The sequence below is a fragment of the Piliocolobus tephrosceles genome, chromosome 11, assembly GCF_002776525.5.
Source record: "Piliocolobus tephrosceles isolate RC106 chromosome 11, ASM277652v3, whole genome shotgun sequence".
In the NCBI taxonomy this organism is placed as follows: domain Eukaryota; kingdom Metazoa; phylum Chordata; class Mammalia; order Primates; family Cercopithecidae; genus Piliocolobus; species Piliocolobus tephrosceles.
In genome coordinates this window covers 47,031,798-47,051,721 of record NC_045444.1, presented here as the reverse complement: position 1 = coordinate 47,051,721, position 19,924 = coordinate 47,031,798, and the positions used below count along the sequence as shown (strand labels likewise).

At 37.0% G+C, this 19,924-nt stretch overlaps 1 protein-coding gene across 2 annotated transcripts in view; it reads right to left on the bottom strand.

Annotated features, from left to right (window-relative positions):
- PSMD14 (proteasome 26S subunit, non-ATPase 14) overlaps positions 1 to 19,360 on the bottom strand; it is a 109,313-nt gene extending 89,953 nt beyond the window's left edge. Inside the window, exons 1-4 of one of the 2 annotated variants that reach the window (XM_023217358.2) lie at positions 18,795 to 18,998; positions 13,896 to 13,945; positions 10,438 to 10,570; positions 8,328 to 8,379 (exon numbers count right to left, since the gene is read on the bottom strand). In XM_023217358.2, the coding sequence (XP_023073126.1) occupies positions 8,328 to 8,375 (48 nt within the window). In that variant the 5' untranslated portion in view covers positions 8,376 to 8,379; positions 10,438 to 10,570; positions 13,896 to 13,945; positions 18,795 to 18,998. Of the gene's footprint in view, positions 1 to 8,327; positions 8,380 to 10,437; positions 10,571 to 13,895; positions 13,946 to 18,794 lie in introns of both variants that reach the window. The other variant, XM_023217357.1, reaches the window with a different exon arrangement.
- Between the last annotated feature and the right edge of the window lie 564 nt (positions 19,361 to 19,924).

Sequence of the window (19,924 nt, the reverse complement as noted above, 5' to 3'; positions counted from 1 at the left end):
ATCATTATGAATCTGATACTCTAGGTACCTCATGTAAGTGGAATCATATAACATTTGTCCTTTTGTGTCTGGCTTATTTCACTTAGCAAAATATCTTTTAGATTCATTCATGTTGTAGCATATGTCAGAAATTCATTCCTTTAAAGTTAATAATATTCCATTGTATGTACAATCAGCCCTCCATATCAACAGGTTCGCCATCCACAGATTTAACCAACCATAGACAGAAAATACCAGAGGGAAAAAACAATAAAAAGTAACAATACAACAATAAAAAACAAAAATGTTTTAAATATATGTATTTACGTAGCATTTACATTGTATTAAGCATAAGTAATTTATAGATGATTTAATGTACGCGAGAGACCGTGTCTAGGTTATATGCAAATACTATGCCATTTTATCTAAGCGACTTGAGCAGTCACAGATTTTGGTATCAGCAAAGGTCTGAGAATCAATCCCCCAAGGATACTAAGGAACGAGTGTATATGCATTTTATTTATCCATTCATTTGTTAAGGGACATCTAGATTGTTTCCACCCCTCGACTATTATAAATAATGCTGCTAAGAATATTGGTGCACAAACATCTGTTGGAGTCTCTGCCTTCAATTATTTTGGGCACATACCCAGAAGTAGAATTGCTGGATTATACGGCAATCCTATGTTTAATCTTTTAAGGAACAATACTGTTATCCCTATTATCTGTACCATTTTACATTTCTATCATCAATGTACAAGAGTTCCAATTTCTCCAATCCTCACCAATACTTATTTTGTTGTTGTTGTTGTTCAATTTGGATAATAGCCATTCAAATGGGCATATCTTCAAAAATTATAAAGTGTGGACTGGGCATGGTGGCTCTTGCCTATAATCCCAGCACTTTGGGAGGCCAAGGTGGGTGGATCAATTGAGGTCAGGAATTCGAGACCAGCCTGGCCAACATAGTGAAACCCCATCTCTACAAAAAATACAAAAATTAGCCGGGTGTGGTGGTGGGCACCTGTAATCCCAGATACTCAGGAGGCTGAGGCAGGAGAATCTCTTGAGTCCAGGAGGTGGAGGTTGCAGTTAGCCAAGATCATGCCACTGCACTACAGCCTGGGTGACGGAGCAAGACTCCATCTTTAAAAAAAAAAAAAGTGTTATAAAGTTTGATTTCATATTTAAATATTCAATCCATTTGATACAAATATTTTTTGTATAGAATAAGGCTGGAATCTAATTTTAGTTTTTCCCCTTACTGGCTACCACTTGCTTCAGCATCATCTAATGAACAGGCCTCTCCTTCTCCAATATTTTAATGTCACTTATATTACAAACCAAGTTCCCATATATTGATGGATGTATTTCTGGGTTTTTGATTATACTGGTCTAATTATCTGTGCAACAATATATTACTACTTCAGTCATATAGCATTAAAATATATTTTGAAATCTGGTAGAGCAAATTTCTTTTTCCTTTTTATGAACTTCTTTGCTATTCTTGAACTATTTTTTCCTATATGAATTCTAGAGTCAGTTTGCCTATTTCCATGAAAATTCTGGTTGATATTTTTATTGAAACTGCATTGAACGTATGATTAGTTGGAAAGAATTGGCATGTGGGGATACAAAGACTCCTCATCCATGAAAACAGTATTATATTTTCATTTATTTCAGTCATTTTTTCCATTGCTATGCTAAATTAATTCTCTCTACCAAACATTAGATCAAAACCTGAGACAAACAATTGAAACAACATTTCTGGTCCAATAACCACAATAAGAAACCAGAAAAAGTTATTAGTGAATATACAAAAAATCCATACACTGTGAGGATTTGGGAGTTATAACAAAATACATCCTATTCAATTCATGAATTTCATTTTTTAAATCTAGCCACCTGAAATAATTCTTCAAAATGTACACTATATCTCACCACATTCAGGAAGCCTTCTGGGATCACTGACCCACAGTATTTTGCCTTATTTTTGCGTCTGAAATTAATGAGGTCTGTACCACAGACACAAAGTGACAACTTATAGGCATTATATAGCCCGCTGCACATGTGCTTAGTTTGGCCTACACAGTGTTTGTTTGTTTTTTTTAAAGAGACCAAAAAAATTAGGGTATTTTACACAGAAATCACATGATTTTTAACTTTGCTTAAAACTTGCAGGTTGTATGTCATTTTCACTAAGAGACCTGGCAAAAAAGGCTCCATGATCATGATGTTGTTTATTACCAGGGCAGACAAATCACACACTGATTCTTAAAGCTTCCACCTAAAAGTGATCTATTAATCAATCACATTCCATTGGTCAAAGCAAAATCATGGTAATGCTAACTTCAAAGATGACAGAAAAATATAATCCTGTTATATGCCTGGAAGGTTGAAAGTCACAAATATTCATGTAATTGATGACTTTGCCTTTAATCTGTTCCCCTTTACCTATTCTCCAAACTACCACTAGAATTACTTTTCAAAAACACAGATCAAATTATCTCACAAGTCTACCGGAAAGAAAAAAAAAGAATCTTCACATCTAAAAAAAAAAAAAAAAAAGAAAGAAAGAAAATCTTCATGAAACAACAACACCTAGGGGAAAAAAGTAAAAACACTAAGTATGGCATTCAAAGCCTTTCATAACCAACCTCAGAGTCCTTTACAAGCTTCTTTTGCCAGTATTTTCTTATGTATTTATTCCCTAGCCTTTTGAATGTACCTTGACACATATTTCAAAATTCAGCTCAAACATCATCTCCTCAATTTAGTCTCATTTTTCCCATTTTTCCCAAATTAGTCTTATTTTTCCCAAAAGAAGTTAAACTAACCTCCACTGTACTTACAAATCACATTATTTCCAATGAGCATTAGCTTTCACTGATTCAAAGTAGTTAATGTGTAGTAGGCACTTAAAACATGATTGCTTGTGTGTCTATTATAATGTAAGGCTCTGGATTAGGCATTGATATTCTTGTTCATCTTGGAATTCGTTGTAGTATATAATACCTGATACACAGAAACTCCAAATATTGACTTAACAAATTAAAACTGAAGACAAATTACTAAATGTCACTGTCATTTTGCTGAAGTTCCACCTACTTTCAAGCTTATATTGACTATTTCCAAAGCTAAAATGAACCCAGAGAGAAACCAAAATTTTTTAAAAACTGCAGAATATGCTTTGGCTATTCTCATCTCTTGGGCTCTGTTTCCACTGCTTTTGGAAATCGTTTAGATGCCAAGACCTAGGTGGAGTTTGTTATAAAGACAACGAAGTAGCCAAATTATAGTAATATATGTTTTTAATATAATAATCTCACACCTTTTAGTAATTTCAAGTTTGTAAGTACTTTAACAAAGAAAATCTAAAAATACATTTAAAACGTAAAGCTGTGACTTTACAAATTTTAATAGTACTAATAAAACATCTTTATTTCTGCTTCAAACTACTGGTAAGTTAAACTGAAGTAGAGGACTGAGGACAAATTTAATTATTTTAGCCTATCACTATTCAAATATGAACTTTTTTTTTTTTTTGAGACATAGTCTCACTCTGTCACCCAGGCTTGAGTGCAGTGGTACAATCTTGGCTCACTGCAACCTCCACCTCCTGGGTTCAAGTGATTCTCCTGCTTCAGCCTCCTGAGTAGCTAGGATTACAGATGTGCACCACCACACTCAGGTGATTTTTGTACTTTTAGTAGAGTTGGGTTTCCCCATGTTGGCCAGGCTAGTCCTGAACTCCTAGCCTTGTGTGATCTGCCCCCTTGGTCTCCCAAAGTGCTGAGATTACAGGCGTGAGCCACCAGGCCTGGCCAATATTAACATTTTAAAATGTGATATTAAAAAATATAAAACTTAGTTGTTTTGTAGGAATGGATACCATAATGAGAAACAGGAAAAGACACCATGATAAAAACAAATGGAAGAGAAAGGTTTAAGATAGTAAGTGTAGAATATTGAAGTTTAGTTAAAAGAGAACTAAAAATAATAGGCCAATAGACTTGGCAGTTTAAAAAATTCCAATACAGTAATACAGGAGTTGGCCAGAATGCATTCTCATGAGAGTGAACAGAGGTAATTAAGTAGATTATGGAGTTTAAGCTATTATTTCAGGAATTCTAGAAATAAATGGAAGAAAAGGTTTTATGGCAGTATATAGTAGAGTTTTCTTTTTTGGATACAGGAGACTTAAACATCTTTGTAGGCAGAGAAAGGAGTCAATGGAGATCTGCAATGTGTCAAGAGAACGAGATCTGAGAACAAGGAAGGAATAGCCTTGGAAAAGAGAAAAGTCACCTCCTATTTAGAGAAAATTAAGAGACTAGAATGAATGGGGACTTTGATTATTTACAAGTTCCTTTTTTACCTACTAGCCCTACTACAACTCCCAAATAAAACAACTAAGGCGAAGTGGCTTCAAAAACAATGAAACATCAGTATCAACTGTGATTATAATACTGATATTCCTATATTACTACTATGAATTCCTCCATTAAAAAACATGACCAGGCCGGGAGCAATGGCTCACATCTGTAATCCAAGCACTTTGGGAGGCTGCAGTGGGCAGATCACTTGAGGTCAGGAGTTCAAGACCAGCGCAGCCAACATGGTGAAACCCCATCTCTACCAAAAATAAAAAAAATTAGCTGTGCGTGGTGGATCATGCCTGTAATCCCAGCTACTTGTGAGGCTGAGGCAGGAGAATCACTTGTATCCAGCGGGGTGAGACTACAGTGAGCTGAGATCATGCCACTGCACTCCAGACTGGGCAACAAAGCAAGTCTCTGACTCAAAATAATAATAATGATAACATAATCAATTAGCAAATAGAGCAAAGCCCAAAGACCTTTTTACCACTATTGGGTTATATTAAAGGCATTGGGACTCAAGGTGGGATCATGTCTCTTGGAAACGGCACAAAAATCAGTATCAAATAATAGTACAAGAAAAATTCAAATGAAATACTGAATTGTTTCTACAAATAATGAAGTCAAAGCTGAAAACAAGTCTTTGTTGCAAAATAATCTGGTTTTTATCCTGAGTTTCTGGCACAAAGCCTCAAAAACCCTTGGAGTTTCTTTTGTTATGCTAACACAGTGACTCAGTGCACACCCCTAGATAGCTTGAGGATGAGGGCTGATCACCATAAAGACCAACGTGGTAAAGACAAGGCTAAGACTTTGAGCCAGGCCCATTTCCAAGGAGGGAAGAAAGGATGGAGATTTTGAATTTTGAGTTTGATCACCCAATAATTTAATCAATCAAGCTCATGTATGCCGAGTCCCAATAAAAACTCTGGACACCAAAGCTACACCAGGTGGAGCTCCCTGGCTTGTAAACTCATTGATGTGCAGGGATGGTGACATGCCCTAATTCCATGAAGAGAGGGCACAGGAGCTCTGCATCTCCTCCCAGACCCCATCCTGTGTGTCTTCATTTCACTGGTCCTCCTAATCTGTATTCCTGGATAACAAAACTGTAATAATAAGCGCAGCACTTTCTTGAGTTCTGTCAGTTGTTCTAGTGAATTATCAAACCTGAGGAGGTTGTGAGGACCTCCAAATTTATAGTCAGGTCAAAGTGTCGGTCAGAAGTGTGGATGGCTTGGGGACACAGGAAGTATAGCTGGCATGTGAAGTAAGGGTAGTTCTGTGGAGAAGTGAGCCTTTAACTTGCAGAGTCAGACACTAACCACCAGGTTTGCGTCAACCAGGAGTGCAACAGAATGTCTTCAAGACAGTAAAGTAGCAACTGTTTGGAGACTGATATAAAAAATGTAAGTCTTGGACATTTCTTTCATCAAAGTTAGGTTATTCGTATAGATCATGATTTAAGGCGGCCTATTCACTCATAAAATGTCCATGGTTCTTGTTCTTCAATCAAGGAAATAAAATAACCTTAAGGGACTCTCAATCATATGAGGTCCTTACCTGTTCTGCTCCTGCCTACTGCCACATTTTAAGAGGGCCATCTACAAACTTACCAGCAAGTGACCTGCTCCTTATTTGGGAGGGAATTCTGCCTTTTCCATTAAATGGTAAGATAACATTTCCCACTGATTTCTAGAGAGAAGGGTCAATTTGTATCTACTTTTCTCTACTACTATTGGTGCCTTGCCTTATCTAATGAAAAGATAGCTATTATCAATCCAAACATCTTTGACTTCTTATTAAAAATAAATAATAGTCTGGGAGTGGCGGCTCACGCCTATAATCCCAGTACTTTGGGAGGCCGAGGCAGGTGGATCACCTGAAGTCAAGGAGTTCAAGACCAGCCTGGCCAACATGGTGAAACCTGGTCTCTACTAAAAATTCAAAAATTAGCCAGGCATGGTGGTGAACGCCTGTAATCCCAGCTACTCAGGAGGCTGAGGCAGAAGAATCACTTGAACCCAGGAGGCAGAGGGTATAGTGAACCGAGATTATGCCATTGCATTCCAGTCTGGGTGACAGAGCAAGACTCCATCTCAAAAAAAATTATAATAAATAATAAACAACATATTTTTATTAGGCAAAAAATACACTTAACATTTCATGTTGCAAAAGTAACATGATAGATATTTGTCAAATTATTCCTGTAACAAGATAAAACAAAATTTTAGAGAAAAAGAAAATTAAACACCTAGTATAGGATAAGGGAGATACCATAAAAATAAGAGTTCCACAAATTATTTCTTTGAGTTTGTCATCTAATTGAGATGAAATGATTCTTAAGCAGATTTTTAACTTCAAAAAAGAGTACAAACTAAGGACACAATGGCTGATTAATCAGAAACCAATAAGGTTACTGAGAAAACATCAAGTTTTTCACTTGATACAAAGGTTTAAAGTCGCCATTGACATATAATGTAGCTCAATTTGTGGTCAGTAAAACCATTATTTCATGTCCAGGGGTTTTCCAGCATGGATTTCCAAAATGGGTAATTTATTGTATCTATGCTTAAGGAAAGTTATTTTTGTATTTAAATTTGATACAACTTCCCTTAAGAATTCTAAGGCAATATCTTTAACTATAATTTGCAGGTAAATTTGCAGTATCTACACACAACCTCTGCTCACTTCTCACATTTTCACATGCCTGAACATTATTACTACTAATTTCAGAATAAACTAGAGAATTCTAGAAGCTCTCTAGAATGTTTACGAAAGAATGGGAACAGTTCAGGATCAAGTTCAAAGAGGCTTAGGCCAAGATAATGAGTTATACAGGTGTTACAAAAATGAAGAATCATGAAGAAATAGGCTAACAGCAAAGAAACATGAGAAATCATCAAAACTAAAAGTAAATGAAAAAACTGAAATCCATCCAAGAATGCAATACAGAATCACAAAAAGATTCCAACTTTCTAAAAGTCATAAACCATGATAGAACTAATCAAACAGTTCTTATGAAAGTTCTTCTAAAACACTGAGAATTTCATGAAGTCTCAAACAAAAACTGCTTCTTATAGTAAACATAGATTACTTTGAAGAAAGATGAAGTCACTGATAGCAATAAAGAAATGTGGGAAAGCTGGAAACTAAAGAGATTTTAAAAGGGACTCTAAAAATATTTCCAATATTTGGTCATAAAACCATACATTGCATACATAAAAGTCTTAGGAAGAGAAAAACACATAGTCACTTCTTTTGTTAATTAGTATTAACTCAACGTATGATTGCACAGAGCAAAAGTGTAGAACTCACAAGAGGCAGAAATTCTTGACCTGAAAGCATATAGACTATCCTGAGGCAGAAATCTAGAGGTCATTTGCTCAACAGCAAATGGAACAGGACAAACAATATTAAAACAACTGAAAGCTTATTTATTTTTAAAAAAGATTATAAAAGAAACCATTTATACCAAATTTAAAGGAAAGGAGAGTGATTACTTATTAATCCATCTATATATTATAATTATTAGCAGAAATTTGCCAGTGTTAAGACTGTACATACAAACATTCTGTGGGTCAGTTTTCTGGATCTGGCAAACAGGATGACGTGCTTACTTTTTCTTGTGTTACATCTACAGTTTACATTGTAAATTCAGGAAGTTAAGCTATTTTGAGGGGGTTTTTTTTCCCTAAAAGACAACTTTGATAATCTCACATATCTCAAAATTTTAAACAAAGCAAATAACAGAAAATTCTTATTCCCAGGAGAAAAGTAAACTAAGACAGTAAATGTTTACCACATGTTATCTAGTGTTGCAAGATAGCAAACATCAATAAGGTAAGATTCTTACCATAAAGTTATCCATTAGGTGATTTTCTTGGGGATAATTTCTTTCTCTTTGGATAACTACAAAAAGGCTTGTAGTTTACACACAAGGAAATGCTCAAGAGACTATATACTAACCTGGCCTAGTCCAGGCATACCTCCTCCAAGTCTAAGAAGTCTGTCCATATTTCTAGAAAACAGAAACAAAGAAAAAACGTTCCTGAGCACAAAAGTGTTTATTCAATTGCTATCTATATAATTCACTTTCAGTCACTCAGTATGTCAAAAATATTGGTGGTAATTACAACACAACATCAGACTTCCTGTTAATTAACACCACATATTAATTCAAGAAGCTGTCTTCCATGCTAATTAACAGACCTTATTTTACTGCTTTGGTTTTGGGTTATCCCCAGTTTTAAAGACAAGCAATCTTAGCATACTTTCAAAACTTTGCTATCATTAAGTTAATTATATTTTCTTATTGTTATCTAATAAAATACCTGAATGCAGAAAAAGTGCCTGAAATGCTTATCATATGTATGATTGAATTTCCTTCAATTTGTCCCGAGTGTACAAATAAAAATCCTCACTTTTAAATTAAATTTTAACATCCTCATTAGTAAGTTCTGTGCTAATTAACTTACAGCTTGTCAGTTATCATCAAAACTACATGTGAAAGACATTGTGAGCAGATTATGGATCTCTGAATTAGCATCAAAGGCTTTTAAAAACTGAACTCATTATACTAAAAGAAATACTATAGCATAAACATTAAACGTATTAAGACAGTGTTCGAGAACCTACACAGATATTTTGTGTTATTTCAGATGTTGTAGAGATATCCGACTTTTTCACTAAGGAAATTCAACTGTGCTTCTCAATTATAACTTCAGAGTTAACCAGTACAAGGTGGATTTACTATACCAAATTGCTGTCCTTAAATAAAATTCCTTTTTCCTAAGTGTATGCTTTAGAAAATGGTATTATTACAAATTATATTCCAAATTAAATGCTAAGATTCATTTCATCCTTCATCCATGTTGTTTTACGAGTTCGAATTGCTATATAAACTAAAACTCAATAATGTGCTTTATATATTACCCCCCACCAATCACATCTGTTGAATCTTGGTAACAATTTAACAATGTTAATATTGCAAACTTTATTCAAGTCCACATACAGAAAAGAACTTTACTCAAGTGCACATACAGAAAGGAACACAAACGATATAGCCGTAGACTCTTCAAAGTGAACACATCCATGTAACCATTACCCAGTTCAAGAAACAGAACATTATTGGCACCTCAGAAACACCACCCAAGCCCCTCTTCCAGTCTATTCTACCCTGAAAAGGTAAAAATTCAACTTTCAACAGCACAGATTAGTTCAGCTGTTTTTGAATTTTATATAAACAGAATCATATTTTTTTTGTATCTGGACTGTTTCATGTAACATGTTTATGAAACTCACAATTTTAACAATTTCTTTTTAAAATGAAAAGGCATATAAGAAAACATGGTAATACAGACAAAATTTCCACTTCACAATCTTAACGCATCCTCCTAATACCAACACTTACAAATAAAATCTCCATCAAATATTCATTGAAAATTCCTCAAATCAAATATGGCATTCAACACCCGGCACTTTTTAAAGGCTGTAAACTGGGGGGGGGGATCCTGTATATTTTATAATATTAAAGCAATTCTCTAGAATAAATTACCAAAGAAGAAAAAAATTTCTTTTGGACCATTTCAACCTTACAAATTTAAAGAACCAACAGAAAAAACAAACAACATACAGTATACATTAGAATATATATATTTATTCTAGGCCAAAACTGATTCCCAGCTGTGTTCAGTTTATCTATTCCTCTGTGTAGTTTCTGATGACTTTACACAGACTCCAGATGCTGTGAATATACATGAGTGATGGAAGAAGCAGAAAGAAAGAAAATCTGGCAGGTCAAATTTGTTTCTGTAGCAAAATTAGATGTTGCAGCAAAGAGGAAACATATTTAACAAATTAAAACATTTAAGCTGAGATAACCAGGTTTAATAAAAATACTAACATTTGGGAATGAAGTATATTGATATATATTCTAAATCACACCACTTTTCAAAATCTGGTTATCTATCAAACATATTCATAATTTGACATCTGTTAAAAATAATACATTTTCATGCTATCTCTCTATCCACCCCTAAAAGAATAATTAAAAGTAAAATACATTTTTAAACCTTACCTGGTCAATAACTACAACTCTTAAGGTGTTAACCTTCAATTTGTTGAGTTTAACAAATTTCTTCTTAAAGAAAGCTCTTGCTAATTCTAGCAGGCACAATTTCCCCAAGTATATTTTATTTTTTCTTTCTCTCCTGAAAAAAGTAAATAAAATAAAATATAATTATTTTGACAATGTAAGGAGAAAAACTTTATACCAAAATCTTTAAAAGAATCAGTATTCCTAAAAATGAAGTAGAAATCAAAACTGTTTCTTAATAATCATTTTCTGAGAATACAGAATGATCTACCTTACAGGGAGCTACAGAGCACAGTGAGTAACCCTGTATCCAAATTTTATGTGTATGTTCCTCTCGTGAACACTAACTTTGAAGACAGACATTTCAAAACTTTTAGTCTTTCCAGACATCTTTCAAAGAACAAAACAGGCCGGGCGCGGTGGCTCACGCCTGTAATCCCAGCACTTTGGGAGGCCAAGGCGGGCAGATCACCTGAGGTCAGGAGTTCGAGACCAGCCTGGCCAATATGGTAAACACCTTCTCTATTAAAACTACAAAACAAATTAGCCAGGCGTGGTGGCGGGCACCTGTAATCCCAGCTACTCAGGGGGCTGAGGCAGGAGAATCACTTGAATCCCAGAGGCAGATTGCAATGAGCCAAGAATGTGCCATTGCACTCCAGCCTGGGCAACAAGAGTGAAACTTGGTCTCAAAAAAAAATAGAATAAAATAAAAATGTACTTATTTTTTAAATAGGACAGTTCATTCTATCATGTAATTACTATATAGGTTAATTGCACATTATTACAAATCTATCAAATATTATGGAATATTAGTGGTTATTTTTCTTATACCCTGAAAATTTGCTATTTTATCATACTAGGAGGCATTAGTAGTCCATCATTTCTAAATCAATTATTTCCAAAACTGCCAAAAACACTAAAATGACAAGAATATGGAAAAATGATAAGAACTGTCTAAAATAATGCAATAGTGAAAAAAAATTATAGTTATTACATCATCCTTTCATTCTTATTGTGTTGTCCAGAGCACTGATCCATCATTCAAAAAGATATAGAACACTAGAGACTTCATCTTTGTAGTCTTTTTTTCAGTCTTCATTTAGCACAGTTAAGAAATTAGAATTTTTCATTTTAATAATGGCAAAAGGAAAAAAAGCAACAAAGAAAATGTTTCACATTACTACAAAATCAAAGATGAATGTGAAGGAGACAGATTATAGCATTCTAGTCTCTAATGATGACAATAAAATTGACGGTACAAGCCAGGATTTACTAACTTCAGTACTACTGAGATTCAGAACCAGATAATCTGTTGTTGTTCGTGGGGCTGTCTTGTGCACTATAGGATGCTTAACATCATCCCCAGCTCCACTAGACAACAGCAGCACCTATCCAGTTGTGACAATCAAAAATGTCTCCAAGCTTTACCAACTGTCCCCGGGGGACAAATGTTTGAAGTTATTTTTGATTGTCTCAAATATCACTCACAATTGAGAACCACTAATATAAACAAAATCTCAGACTGTACCTTGAGATGATAATAGCCTAGATTAATTTTCTCAAACTTAAGAACCAATGAGTGCTGGGAACAGTTTGGCAGTTCCCCAAAAAGTTCCCCTAAACATAGAATTACCACTTGATCCAGCAACTCCACTCATCAGTATATACCCCATAAAACCGAAAACAAATACTCAAAATAAGTTCACGTACATGCATGCTTACACCATCACTATTCACAATAGCCGAAAGGTGGAAACAGTCCAAAAGTCTACCAAAGAATGAATGGATAAACAAATTCTACTATAAACACATAAAGGAATATTGTAATATGAAATTCTGTTTAGCTATAAAAAGGAATGAAGTACTACTGGTACACGTTACAAGTTAGCTGAACCTCAAAATATCACACTATGTAAAAGAAGCCAGGCACAAAAGGTCACATGTTATGTGATTCCATGTATATGAAGTATCCAATAAATCCACAGAAACAGAATGCAGACTGGTGGTTATCAGTGGGTGGGGAAGGGAGGAAAATGGAGAAACTGCTAAATGGCTAAGAGATTTTTTACCTTGGAATGACAGAAATGTTCTGGAACTAAATTGAGGTGGTAATGGCACACTGTGAATGGACGAAATGATACTAAACTGTTCAATTTAAAATGGTTAGTTTTATATTATGTGAATTTCTCCTCAACAGATTATTTTTTAAAGGGTCAGTGAGTGAACAATATATTTCTAAAACCAAAAAAGTGACATTCTTACTCAGTTATTTATTCAACAAGAAAGGACTTCATCACACAAAATTTTGCAATGAGAACCTGTTTTCTAAAGAGATGTGTGGCGTATTTTTTTATGTCTTATGATGTTAATACAGTTCACACATGGAAAAATGCTAAAGTGTACATAAATGTGAATAAAAGGAAATGGATAATGTAGAAATTTTAAAAATCATTGGACTAATTCTAAATGGTGCCTATAAATCTAAAAATATAAATGTTTTGCAATTATGAAGGAAAGATGGCATCCTATCTTCAACAAAATTATGAGCTCTCAATGTTTTCAAAAGTAAAGTAATTGGGAGGATGAAAAAAATTCTGGATATGGATGGTGGTGACAGTTACATAATACTGTGAATATACTTAATGTCACTAAACTGTCCACCAGAAAGTTAGAATAGTAAATTTTATGTGATGTATATTTTCACATAGACACACACACAGGATAACAAATACAAGAAACAGAAGTAATAAGCTAGAGCCTACTAGAAATGTATTTGAAATATAGAAATGATCTATACAAGACAAGTATGTTCTAGGTTCATGCATGATGGCTGATGAGCAGTTCATTCAAACTATGATGCCCATTCAAAAGATGACATATGAAGATATATGTACCTTCAAAACCAAGACAATACAGAATACACATTTGTATTTAGGCTGGGTGTGGTGGCTCACGCCTGTAGTCCCAGCAATTTGGGAGGCCAATGCATGCAGATCACTTGAGGTCAGAAGCTCAAGACCAGCCTGGCCAACAAGGCAAAACCCTGTCTCTACTAAAAATACAAAAATTAGCCAGAAATGGTGGTGGCATGCGCCTGTAATCCCAGCTACTGGGGAGGCTGAGGTAGGAGGGCCGCTTGAACCCAGGAGGTGGAGGTTGCAGTGCACCAAAGTGGTACCACTACACTCCAGCCTTGGGTGACACAGCAAGACCCCATCTCAAAAATTAATTAATTAATTAATATAAAAATTTGTATTTGCTATGTTTAAGCTTTACTAACATTTCTAATATAGTTGTTTTTCACTATCCTTTTATGGTCTACTGGGCCTAGATGGTAAATGGCGATGACTAATGACTATTTTGTCTGGTACATGAGAGTCAAGTACTATGACTCCACAGTCAGAGTGCCAGATTCAAATACTGGCTCTAACACTTACAAGTTCTATGTCCTTGAGTCAATCACCTCTCTCCTCCTCAGTTTCCTCATCTGCAAAATAGAGATATATATCTCACAGGGCCATTTAAAAGATTAGCAAAAACAGTGGACCCAAAAATAAAACATTTAATACAATGCTTGGCATATAGTAAGCATATAATAAACACTAGCTACTTCATCAGCAACCCCATCTTGAGCATGGCTACCAACACAGATCCTTCTTCCTCACATAGTTTGCCACTTCATTGGGTTTCAAAATGCTGGGCGTATTTCACATGACTAAATCATACTGGAGATAGGGACTTGCATTTCGCAGAATTTAGCAGAAAGATTCACAAAGTGAATGTGTTATACTTAACATAAAAGGGAACACTTTCAATTTAGAAATAAAAGTAATAAAAAGGTTGAGGGATCTAAACCAAGTTTTTACAGCTATCAAAAAGCAGAAGACTCGAGGCCGGGCGCGGTGGCTCAGGCCTGTAATCCCAGCACTTTGGGAGGCCGAGACGGGCGGATCACGAGGTCAGGAGATCGAGACCATCCTGGCTAACACGGCGAAACCCTGTCTCTACTAAAAAATACGAAAAAATAGCCGGGCGAGGTGGCGGGCGCCTGTAGTCCCAGCTACTCGGGAGGCTGAGGCAGGAGAATGGCGTGAACCCGGGAGGCGGAGCTTGCAGTGAGCTGAGATTCGGCCACTGCACTCCAGCCTGGGCGACAGAGCGAGACTCCGTCTCAAAAAAAAAAAAAAAAAAAAAAAAAAAGCAGAAGACTCAAAAGCTCATTCATGATATAATTAACTTTATGGAAAATATTATCAGACAATATGAATAAAGTGTTTATACCTAACATAATGTCATACATACAATAATATTTAGAATCGTAATTGGTAAAAATAGTACAAAAAAGATATCAGTACTTTCCAAAGTTGATTACTTTCCACTTTTTCTTTCTCTCTTAATCTCTGATTAGAACCTGATATTGCTAGATCATGTCCATGCTGGATTTAAAATAAATCAATTTTTGGCCAGGTGCAGTGGCTCATGCCTGTAATCCCAGCACTTTGGGAGGCCAAGGGAGGTGGATCACTTGAGGTCAGGGGTTCAAGACCAGCCTGGCCAACGTGGCAAAACCCCATCTCCACTGAAAACAAAAATTAGCCGGGTACGGTGCCAGATGCCTATAATCCCAGCAACTCAGGAGGCTGAGGCAGGAGAATCACTTGAACCCAGAAGGTGAAAGTTACAGTGAGCCAAGATCGCACCAATGCACTCCAGCCTGGGTGACAGAACAATACTCTGTCTTAAAAAAAAAAAAAAATTACTTTTCAGACTGATGCTCAATCCTTTTTAAGCTATTCCATATTTGTTATCTTACTGTATTTCTAATTCCTCTGCTTTCTGATTTGTGCAAAGTAGTTAAAACTTTATACTCTCACTTTCTTAAGGACTTTTTTCCAGTGGAAGATCTTCAGTGAGTCAACATTAAATCTAATTATATAAACAGGATTTTGAAAACAAGATTTCCACAACTTAGAAGAGTGCAAATGGTGGCTGGGCACGGTGGCTCACACCTGTAATCCCAGCACTTTGGGAGGCCGAGGCGGGTGGATCACCTAAGGTCAGGAGTTTGAGACCAGCCTGGCCAACATGGCAAAACCCGGTCTCTACTAAAAATACAAAAATTAGCAGGGCGTGATGGCAGGCACCTGTAACCCCAGCTAGGCTGGCTGAGGCAGGCAGAATGGCTTGAACCTGGAAGGCGGAGGCTGCAGTGAGCCAAGATTGCACCACTGCACTCCAGCCTGGGCAACAGAGCAAAGTTTCGTCTCAAAAAAAAAAAAAAAAAAGGAAGAGTGAGAACGGACTCGTCATAAATAATCTATTATGGAGTCTTCCAATTTCAGTATTTGAGTACAGTCATCCATCTGTATCTGTGGAGAATTGGTTCTAGGACACCAAAATCATGGATACACAAGTCTCTGATATAAAATTGCATAGTACCCTATTTGCATATGACCTATGCACATCCTCCCATATACTTTAAAATCATTTTTAGATTACTTATAATAACGAATACAATGTAAATACAATAGAAATAGTTATACTATATTGCTTAGGGAATAATGAAAAAAATGTCTACACATGTTCAATATAGACGCAACTTTTTTTTTTCCCTTTTATGAGACAGCGTCTCACTCTGTTGACCAGGCTGGAATGTAGTGTTGCAATTTCAGCTCACTGCAACCTCCACCTCCAAGGTTCAAACGATCCTCCTTCCTCAGCCTCTCCAGTAGCTGGGATTACAGGCACATGCCACCATTTCTGGCTAATTTTTGTATTTTTGTATTTTTAGTAGGGAAGGGGTTTCGCCATGTTGACCAGGCTGGAACTCCTGACCTCAGATGATCCACCTCCCTCAGCCTCCCAAAGTGCTGGGATTACAGGCATGAGCCACCGTGCCTGGCCCAGATGCAACTTTTTTCAAGTATTTTCAATTTGTGGTTGGTTGAATCTACAGATGCGGAACCCACAGATATGGAGGGCTGACTCAAGAAATTTAGTGGCATGCACTGACAGAATTTATAATCTACTGGGGGAGGTGGGTAGAAGAAGTTTGACATAAATCCATAAAAAATATGTAAAGGGAAAGGACAGCAGTATAGAGTGAAAAAGGCTCTTGAACCAGTTGACTTTGATTTGAATCCTGGCTTCACCACCTACTCACTATATGACACTAATTTTTATCTTCTTCTAGACTCTAGACCTCATTTATAAAGTGGGGATAATACCTACTTTGCAAGTCTGTTGTAAAAATATGTTCAAAGCAACTTATAGTGTCTGGAACATTCAAGGTACTCAATAAATGTCGTTGCTATTCTTATTGTTATAATTGTTATTATCATTTTAGAACTAGCAGAGATTATTTAATCCAGTTCTCCCATTTCACAAATAAGGTCACCAAAGTACCACACACAAAGCAGAATATGAAATGTCAAAATGACTGCAACAAACAGGGAATATGACAAGTTCCTGAGCAAGAAATAACATGGATATTCAGGCAAGGCTTTCACAGGTGGACACTGAATTATTAAATGAACATTACTACAAAATTAAAAATTAAAAAAGCATAATGGCTTCTTGTTACTGAAATAAGAGGACTAGATTAAATAATCTCTTCCACTTCTAAGAGAGTAACAATAAAAACAGCAATAATAACTTTTATTTTCATACATAGGATTCACAAACTATATACTAACAAGTACATGGCCAGTATAAAAATAAGATAGACCCATGTCAAAAAGATTAAAATCCAGCTTTTTTTTTTTTTTTTTTTTTTTGAGACAAAGTCTCACTCTGTTGCCCAAGCTGGAGTGCAGTGGCGCCATCTCAGCCCACTGCAACCTCCACCTCCCATGTTCTACCTCCAGCCGCCCGAGGTAGTTGGGACTACTGGCATGTGCCACCATGCCCGGCTGATTTTTTTGTACTTTTAGTAGAGACATGGTTTCACTATGTTAGCCAGGCTAGTCTTGGCCAGGCTGGATCACCTCATGATCCGCCCACCTCAGCCTACCAAAGTGCTGGGATTACAGTTGTGAGCCACCGCGCCCGGCCTAAAATCCATCCAGCTTTTTAATTAAAATGGCAATATATTATTTACCATGCACTTCAGGCTGAAACAAACAAACAAACAAACAAAAAAAACCAAACTCCCAAAGTCAACAGGTGAAGCATCAATGAAAGATCATAACTTGAAACCTTTCTTCCCTTGGCAAGATTTAGGGACAAATTCAAGACAACATGCAGGCTTTTTCACTAAATAGCACTTCACTAAACACACCTTAACTGTAGTTAATTCAGAACCACTATATATCTTAACCTCTAAACTTCAAATGAGTCAGCTGGTAGGTAGCCTTACGTGACAGGAAGGCCACCATTATATTAATCATCTGCACTAAAACTGTGTTCATGTTTTTGTTATTTCAACAGTATCAGTGCATGTCTTGCTGCTTTTCTCAAACACATTAAGTCAGTAGCACTAAAAACATACTTGTGACCAGTGGAACAAAATCACTTTCACACTAGAACTCTATGTTATGCTAATTTTTAAACCCTCTCCCCTGCCTTTCCATAAAATTTTTATCAACTTTTGGTTACCATTTATTTTCTCGAGAATTTTTCGTTCAGTCACTAGGTTTATAGACTCAAAAGTTTACATTCTTTTTCTTTTGACAGACACAGAGCTACATCCCCAGGAAAATTAAGTTGCAAGATGGAACATACGGTAGCAGATTTCTACTTAACACGAGAAATGTAATCAATTCACCAACAATTACTCAATTAGTATAATATTGAAAGTAAGTTAACAGGCACAGTAGCACACTTTGTTTTTAAGATATTCAAGGTCCAAAACCAGTGTATCTGCAGGACTTTTGTTTATTTTTTGGAGGAAGTTGAAAACCTAACACTAACAGAAAAAGGGTCAAGGCTTACAGGAAGGACAGGAGATAAAACAAACGTATTCAATAGGAAAGTTAATTCTACTCTCTCTCCCTTGTTTCCCCGGTCTGCTTTGAAGTTTTTCAAGACAGGAACAACTACGGATAGAGCACAGACAAACATGCCATAAACAAGGATTCTCTCAGAGAGAAGAGGTTCCCATTATGTGAATTCGGCCAAGCAGAAAAGAATGGAGAAAGGAGACAACATGCACACCTGACCCTGCCAGAGATCCCTGAGAGCAGGCGAAGAGAATGAAGGAGCTCGGGCTCCTCCCTCGAGGCCCAGGCCTCCAGTGGCAACTCAGCTGGGCAACGTGACTCAGGAAAGCACGGGGCTGGCGGCGGCCTAGCACAGCTGCCTCGCCGGACCTCCCAGGCCTGCCTTCTGGGTCTTACCTGAAGGCGGGCGGGAGCCGGATGCCGCGATCGGGACCCTTGTCTTGCCTCTGCGGTGACGTGAAGACAGAGGCAACAGCAGCAGCGGCGCAGACCCGACGCGGTTCTGACTCTGCGAACCGGCGATGAATCAGCCCGATTCCATTCAAAAGAGTTGCCCGGGCCTCTGCCGCGAAGCACTTCCGGGTTCACTGGTCTGCTTCGGCTTCCGTTCCCCGACGGCCAATTGGAGACGACGGGGAGACAGGCGGGTGTCCAGAAAGAGAGCTGGGGACAGACGGCGCGGGCCGCCCGGCGTCTCCAGTCTTCGCCAGTACTATGAGGCGGAACTTAGCGCCCTGGCCGCTCGCGCCCTGCCGACGCCTCCTTTTTCTCTCCCTACCTCTGCGCTCTCCGGCCGCCGCTGAGATCTAGGACCGGGGCACATCCAGCCCGAGAGGCGACTGGCTAGGAAATGGAACTGTTAGTATTGCGAAGCCCAGATCCCCTTTTGTTTTGGTATTCACTACTATTATGGTCCTCCTCAAAAACGAAGATTCATTTGAACTAGATTTAACTGGTTATCTGAGAAGAAAATGTTTTAAAAAGAAGGGGGATGATGTGATTAGAGGGGACCGGTAAGACGCCCTTTTCCGTAAGACCGTTTTATCCACCTCTTGTCATAATTGCTTTGCAAGGATTGGATTTCAGGAAAAACTAATTTTTCCCAAATGTTCAAACCACCTATTTTACTCCGAGTTTAGTTTACAGGGTTTAAAGAGTCATTTATTCACACTTCTCCATGTAATTATCAACAATCACGTTTTACTCATGATCTACTTTTTGCTAGGTTTTCAAAAAGCAAAGTTGCACAGGATATACTTGACAAGTTGATATTACACTCTAGGTCTAGGTACAGTCTCTATTTAAGGCAGCTTCTTTACCACATTCCTCTCACTTTCTCAAATATGTTCCAAATAACAAGCATCTTTAAAGCATTCCTAAATCAAGAATGGCGATGAATCTACTGGACAGAGAGTGGGGAAAGATTACAGCGCCTGGATCCAAACTGATTTGAGTAGCACAATTGCATTAGACTTTTGCTTTAAGATATTCATACCTCTAAAAACACGAAGATTATTTTACTCATA